The 7367-nt window shown below is 45.2% G+C and overlaps 1 protein-coding gene and 1 long non-coding RNA gene across 8 annotated transcripts in view; one reads left to right on the plus strand and one right to left on the minus strand.

Moving 5' to 3' along the window:
* Positions 1-6173: 6173 nt before the first annotated feature.
* The window catches only part of LOC138156646 (uncharacterized), a 17283-nt gene continuing 16089 nt past the window's right edge, over positions 6174-7367 (minus strand). The window contains exon 3 of the long non-coding RNA XR_011167200.1: positions 6174-6391. This is a non-coding gene — a long non-coding RNA (uncharacterized lncRNA). The remainder of the gene's footprint in view (positions 6392-7367) is intronic.
* Positions 6934-7367, plus strand: part of KCTD17 (potassium channel tetramerization domain containing 17) — a 17779-nt gene continuing 17345 nt past the window's right edge. For 3 of the 7 annotated variants that reach the window (XM_069082085.1, XM_069082081.1, XM_069082080.1), the window contains exon 1: positions 6934-7240. In XM_069082085.1, coding sequence (XP_068938186.1) covers positions 6974-7240 — 267 coding nt within the window. In that variant the 5' untranslated portion in view covers positions 6934-6973. The remainder of the gene's footprint in view (positions 7241-7367) is intronic. The other 4 variants (XM_069082079.1, XM_069082082.1, XM_069082084.1 and 1 more) reach the window with 2 other exon arrangements.

Here is a 7367-nt window from a genome sequence, read left to right on the forward strand (position 1 = left end):
CCCTGGCCATAAGAAAGGCAAGATTGCTGTGAGTCAACAAGTCAGGGAAAGGCAACTGGCCACCTCACCCCATCTAGCCCCAATGTGTCCATGAGCACACAGAGCCTCTGTTGTGTGTATGTGAGTGAGTGAGTGTGTGTGTGTGTGTGTGTGTGTGTATGTGAATTCCTTCCTGGTCTTAAGTGAATTAGTATTCTGAGATGGAAGTAATAATAGTAATAATAACAATAACAATAGTGATGTTTGGTACCCAGGTGCACAAATTCAGGAGATACTGAGGTCCCACTGGTGACTGGAGTGGAGGTCACCAGAGCTGGTAACAGTGGCCACAGGAGCCAGGTGATGATGAAGCAGCAATCTTACCTAGATGTTGATCTTTGGGGCATCACAATATCTGGAGAGTTTTCAGGGGGGCAGCTGAGTGGTCTAGCCCAGCAGTGACTGAGCCTAGCAAGGGCTGAGCCCAGTGGTAGCTGGTATCTTTCCTTTCTCAGCACACAAGCAGGAAAAGAGTTGGGGGTGGAGAGTGGCTACTAAAGCAGTAGCAGTGATGGCTGAGGAAGAACCTGCTGAGAAATGTGAAAAGACATTCATGAAAGGCTGATGGAGATCTTCAGGGCCATGAAGAGAAATAGGCCAGCTTTGTACCATAGGAGGCATCAGCCCTCTAAGCCAAGCTGAGTGCTATGTCAAAGGAGAACTTTATGAGGACCCTATTAAAGGAGAAAGTGGTGCCTGGAAGTACCCCTTGCAACACAAGCACCTTTGTACTTGAGACTTTAAGCCTACTCTTTGCAGGGACATTGTGTGCACAAGAGGGGAGTGTTCCCTGGTTTGAGAGAAACATTTTGCACCAATTCTTCTAACTATATCCTTTTCCATCAATCCTTTTTCTTAAAGCTAATGAAACCCAGCTGGTTGATTAATTATAGGGAGTGCATCTGTGGGGGCTTTAGAGCTACAGTGTTAGAACTTCCAATTCCTCAGGATTAACCCTAAAACTCTCAAGGGATTAATCATCATTGCCCTCTGGGGACCCAGCCTGACAGATTAATGCCCAGTTGAGGAAGTGACCCCAGAGAGGGTTCGACAGAACTAAGGTAGTTGTAATGCTATAGAGAGCTGTCAGGCATGGTGCCTGATTCATAGCAGACACTTTATCATTGTTTGTTGAATTGTGTTGAATCAACTGTTCCTGATTATCCTTTTTTTTAAAAGTCATTTTCAGTCATGTCCAACTCTTTGTGACCCCATTTGGAGTTTTCTTGGCAAAGATATTGGAGTACTTTGTCATTTCCTTCTCTAGCTCATTTTACAGATAAAAAACTGAGGCAAACAAGGTTAAATAACTTGCCCAAGATCACACAGTAAGTAAGACTTACCAGATTTGAACTCAGGAATATGAATGTTCTTCATTCCAGGTCTGGACTCTCTGCACTATGGCACCATCTAGCTGCTTTTGTCATCTCTAACAGAATAAATTCAACTTGTAACTTTCAAAGCTGTCCTGCTTGTTTGTGCTTCCTTCTGATTTTCCTTCTGTTCTCTTCATTTTTTTTTTTCAGAGGGGAGAGAAACCTATTCCAAAGGCTGTTCTTTCTCCTACTTCCTCTTCCTCCCACTCCTATAGAAAAGAAAGAGTAACAGAACCCTTGTAACAAATAGGCATAGTTAAGCAAAACAAGGACCAGCTAGGTGGTACCATAGTGCACAAAGTACCAGGCTTGGAGTCAGACTCATCTTCCTGAGTTCAAATCTGGTCTCAGACACTAGATGTGTGACGCTAGATGTCATTTCACCTTGTTTGCCTCAGTTTCCTTGTTTGTAAAATGAGCTGTAGAAGGAAATGGCAAACCACTCCAGTATCTCTGCCAAGAAAACCCCAAATGGAGATCACAGAAAATTAGACAGGACTGAAATGACTGAGCCACAACAAAGTAAAATATGACCCATCATTGGCCATGTCTCACTCTGCATCTTGTCAGGAGGTGGGTAACATGCTTCATTATCAGCCCTTTGGAATTATGGAGGGTCATCACAATAACCAGAGTTCTTATGTCTTTCAAAATTGTTTGTATTTCCATTGCTGTTGTTATTATATAAATTGTTATTCTCGTTTTGTTCACTCCACTCTGTATCTGTCCATACAAGTCTTCCCAGGTTTCTCCTCTCTTCAATTGATGGGTATCTTCTAAATTTACTTCGTCACTAAGCCCCAGACTTTCTGAAGAGCTCCTGTCAGGGAATTTAAGCTGAAAAGGGACCTTAGATATCACAAGATCATAAATTTAAAATTCAAAGGCATCTGAAAGATATTCATATAGCACTACCTTCTAGGCTTTTCCCTCCAAGCTATAGTCGCATTCACAGTTTAGGGTCCCTACGAGTTGCCTGACTTCTGCCTCAATTTTGGAGGGTTATAGGAGTCACCGTGAGGAGATAAATTTCTTTCTTTCTTTTTTGCTTTTTGGAGAGGGGAAGGTAGGGCAGTTGGGGTTAAGTGACTTGTCCAAGGTCACACAGCTAGCAAGTGTTAAGTGTCTGAGGTCACATTTGAACTCAGGTCCTCCTGACTCCAGGGCCGGTGCTCTATTCACTGTGCCATTTAGCCTTCTCAGGAGCTATATTTCCAACACTGTAACTCACAAGCCCTCATCAGAGCACTTCCCTTTATGAATCAGTTGCTAAACTCAGTACTTTTAGAAAAGGTATTTACTAAGAAAGTATATAACAAGACTTGTTGGTATACACTTTCCTTGCCCTAAGTACTGGGGCAAACTCTACAACAAATACACAGAGGTTTACAGGAAGAGTAAGAGGACACATGTGATGGAGAGGTTACTGATGACTGCTGGAACTTTGGGACCTGCAAGTCCTTGCTTGAGTACATACCCAGCATTCTTTTCTGGTGCAAGGGTTCATAACTCCCTCCTCCAGGGACTAATTTCCCACATCCATTTGTTCCCAGTTTGTCACTTGATCATGGAATTAAGAACTAGAAAGATCATTAGAGATCATATGATCACAGGAGCATAGAATTTAGAGTCTATATGGGTCATAGAATTTAGAGTCTACACTGAGTCAACAGACAAGAGGCGGGATTGAGAATCATATTTGGAAAAATCTGAATTAGTAAAGAATCTGCTCCTCTGATCTTATAGAGAAACAGAGAATCATAGACCCAGGTCATAGAGGCAAGAGCACTCATCCTGCCTAAGATGCTTCCTAGCTGTGTGATTCTGCCAACTTCTCTTGGTCTCAGTTTCCCCATCAATAAAAGGGAATAATAACAGCATCTATTTCACAGGGTTGTTGTGAGGATCTGATAATATAAGAAAGTACTTGACAAGATTTAAAGCACTATATAAGTGTTAGCTAGTGTCATCTTCATTATCATTATTGTGCTAATACTTTAGAACAAAGAATGTCTGAGCTAGAGGGGCCTTAGAACAGGAAATGGCAGAGCTGGGGGGGGGGAGATACACTTAGAACATAGAATGTCAGAACTGGAAAAGACCTTAGAACAGAGAACATCAGAGCTGGCGAAGGGAAGACTTAGAACAGGGAATGGCAGAGCTGGGAGGAGCCTAACCAATCATCTGGTCCAATCCTCTTATTTTACAGGTGAGGAGACTGAAGACCAAGAGAGGGAAAGAGACTTGAACAAGACCATTTGGGAACCAATCCATTTCCCCCTCTGGTGGCTGAGATCAGGCATCTGCCCAGGTCAACGTAGGAAAACCATGCCTTTTCCACTGACTATCCATTTATCTGAGGTTTTGAGCCTTCTCTGTGATGCCTAAATAAATGCCTGGCAGTCAGAGGGAAGGGCATTTTTCAGATTTAAAAGTGTGTGCATTAAAGGGCACCCCCTTGTTGCCCTCAACTCCCCCGCCTGCTGTCCTCCAGGCAACTCCTGACTGGCCTAGTCCTGATTCCCACTCTGCTCTTGGATGGTCACCTCTTTCTGTTCAAAGTCACACACTTTCCCTGTTCAGAACAACCCAGTTTTCCTCACTAAGAAATTACTTTCATCACTATCCCTTCCTCCAACAGGGGATAGGGATTTGGGCAAATCACCTTACCCTGTCTGGATGTCTCACCCAATTTGTCAATGCTTACCATCATGCAGCTGGCTAGCACTGTGGACAGAGCACTTGCTTCAGAGTCCTGCCTTCAAATCCTACCTCGCACACTTGCTAGTTGTGTGGTCCTGGTGAAGTTACTTAATCTCAGTCTCAATTCTCTCACCTGTAAAATGGGTATAATAATAGCACCTCCCACCCAGGGGTATTGGGAGGATAAAAAAAGATAACATCTGTGCTTTGCAACCCCTAAAACACTCTGTAAATGCTAGCTATTAATATCTCTGTTATTTTTCCCCCCCACCAGATATTTTCACAGTTAGAAAGAAGGATTCCCCCAGGGTATTGAAGCAGGTCTGAGGAGGAGGGAGCTATTGCTGGAATGAATGAACACTCTCTGACAATTCTTTGCTCTCTTCCCTAAAAGAGCAGCTCTTGTGGAGGAAAGAGCCTGGGAGCTGGTACCAGAACACCTGGGCACCAGTCCCTGGCCGAGTCACTTAATAGCTATGTGGGCCAGCGGGTGGGTCACCTGACCTCTGTTTCAGTTTCTCATAGGTTCTCATCAGATTCTGAGCTGGAAGAAACCTCCGAGATAATGATGGCTCATTTTTCAATAGGGCTTTCCTCATCAGAGCCCAGAAGGTATCGAATTATCCCCATTGAAGAGGAAAGTGAGAGGCAGAGAGGATAGGGAAATTGCTTATGGCCACAAAGCTATTAAACAGTTGGGTCATCCTTCACACACAGGGCAGTCTTCTGACTTGGAAGTCTGTTTTCTTTCCACCATAGACCACGATCTCACTTTGGGTCTGCAAAATAAACAATTTGGTTTGGATGTCACAAAGGTCTCTCTCAGATCTAAGATGGTATGTTCTAAGGCTCCTTTCTGCTCTAATATTCTATGTTCTAAAGTCTCTTAAGAGTGTATTATTGTTTTTCACTAGAACATCCCCTCTTCCAAAGTGCCTCCCAACTGTGAAATTTTGTTCTAAGGTTCCTTCCATCCATGTCTTATTGGATTCAGTCAAAGGGCCACACTTAAGGACATAGAGGGCAACATGTGGCCTTGAGGCTGCAGGTTCCCCACCCCTGCCACAGAACATTTTTACAGATAACATGAAATGCTTTCACTTGTCTGAATCAGATATATACAGTGTTTTGGCTATGCAATAATTCTTTCCTTCAAAGTACAACTGCTGCCTTTCTTCCTCCCTAGCTCCTGTTCCAATAAATGCACATGGGTGAGATTCTTGTTCAGAAGAACCATCATACTCCATTTGCTCTTTCCCCCACTTCCATCCACTGCCCATAAGATATGCAGAATGAGGGGAACAAAAAACCCTTTTTTCATTTCCATAAGACTTTTGTGCAACTTTTGCATGGAGGATTAGTACTATTTGATTATTGCTTCCCTAGTGAGTTGTCAAGGCTGGGCTGTTCACTAAATTTCCCTCAATGCTATGGTAATTCAAGAACATGTTAAAAGGAGACATGGCTCCACACACTTCTCATGCACCTCAAACACCTCAGTCAGTGTATCGTTCTCCTTTCTTTTGGAGATCATAATGGTTCTAAAGAACTATAATGCTCACATTTTAACGTCACACTCATACAAAATCTCAATAGCTCAAACAGAAGAAAGAAATATATTCCTCCTTGATGTGAAACCCAAGACCACTGAACAGGTCAAGCTGATCATCTTGTACCCAATGCCTTGATATACATTCTTCTCAGAGGCTGGAGTGTCAGGAAATGCTGTCACTCTTTGCTCTCCTTCCAAAAACACATAGCTCAAGCACCATGATGTAATGGAATGATCTAACACCATCCTAAAAGGGTCAGGCTCTTCCTCCTTTCATAGCCTGCCTTTAAGGAGCTTCAGAGAAGATTCTATTTTTTTACTGTTTAAAACACCCTCTATTCTGAAATTTTTCCCAGCTGTAACATTCTGTGTTCTAAGATTTCTTCTACATGTAACATTCTGTTTCATGTTGTCCCATCCGGTGTTCTAAGGTCCTTGTTAAGTTCTACATTCTACGATGTAACAATTCCATCAAGGAGTAACATTCTACATTTTACATTCTAACTGCTTTATTCTCAAGTGAATTGAACATTCTCTGTCTTAAGGCTCCTGCCAGCTTTAACATTTTATCATCTTGTATTGTGGCTAAAGTGTCCTTTCCAGCTCTTTCCTTCTGTGATTTCATCTCTGCCTTTACTTGCCAGGAGCTGCCTGGCACAGAGGCTGAAGACTCCATCCAACCCCCTGGTATGGCCTGAAGGTGATTTGCTGCACACTCAGCCTAGGGAAAGTAGAAATGTTTCAGCCAAATAAAAAAATTCCACTGATGCCATGGAAGTAATGTTGTACGTGTCTGTGGTTTTTTTTTTTTTTTAAGATAATGATGAAACTAAAAGAGTAGATTGCTAAATTAGGTGGGAGGGCGAATGCAAAGGGATACTTCCTTTGGACAATTTTTTTTTTTTTTTGCGGGGGGCGGGGGGGCGGGGGAGAAAGGTCTGTCTTTTAGGGAAGACTTCATGGCCTCGGTGTAAAGATTAGCTTGGAGACCGTTTGACTTTGAGTCCCGGGTGAGGTGGGGGATTGGCTGGCATGTGTCCATCACAGCCAGGATGCCCAAGAGGCAGGCATGAAGACCCCGACCCTAGGACAGAGGCGGGGGAGGCATGGATGAGGGCCCTTTGGGCATCCCTCCTCGCCCCGCTCCCTGCTCCCACCGCCCCCCAGGCCCAGCCAATTCAGCACCCCTCGCTCTGAGTCTCCAGCAAACTACAGCTCCCAGCATCCTCCAGCGCCCAACACCTGCCCAGGCCTCCTCCACTTGGCCTGCAGGGGGAGGGATACAGAAGAGGATCATAGAGAGATGAGGATGGAAGCGGGTGGGGAAGTGCAAGCGGCGGACCGGGAACGGGACCGGGACCGGGACCGGGGGCCCCACGCGCCGCCCCTGGTCCCTTCGAGCGGCCCGGGCCTCGGGGGAACCGCGGCCCGAGCCCCGGGCAGTTGGGGCAAGTGGGTCAGGCTCAACGTGGGGGGCACGATCTTCTTGACCACCCGGCAGACGCTGTGCCGCGAGCAGAAGTCCTTCCTGAGCCGTCTCTGCCAGGGGGAGGAGCTGCAGTCAGACCGGGTAAGGCTGGGCCAGCGGGGCTGCGGGTCCGGGCTCTGCTCACCGTGGGGGCGAGCCTCTGAGAGTGCCCTGGAGAACGAGTGTGTGTGTGTGTGTGTGTGTGTGTGTGTGTGTGTGTGTGTGTGTG

The sequence above is a fragment of the Petaurus breviceps genome, unplaced genomic scaffold, assembly GCF_028583685.1.
Source record: "Petaurus breviceps papuanus isolate PSGF00001 unplaced genomic scaffold, PetGlider_PUasm1.0 156, whole genome shotgun sequence".
Classification (NCBI taxonomy): domain Eukaryota; kingdom Metazoa; phylum Chordata; class Mammalia; order Diprotodontia; family Petauridae; genus Petaurus; species Petaurus breviceps.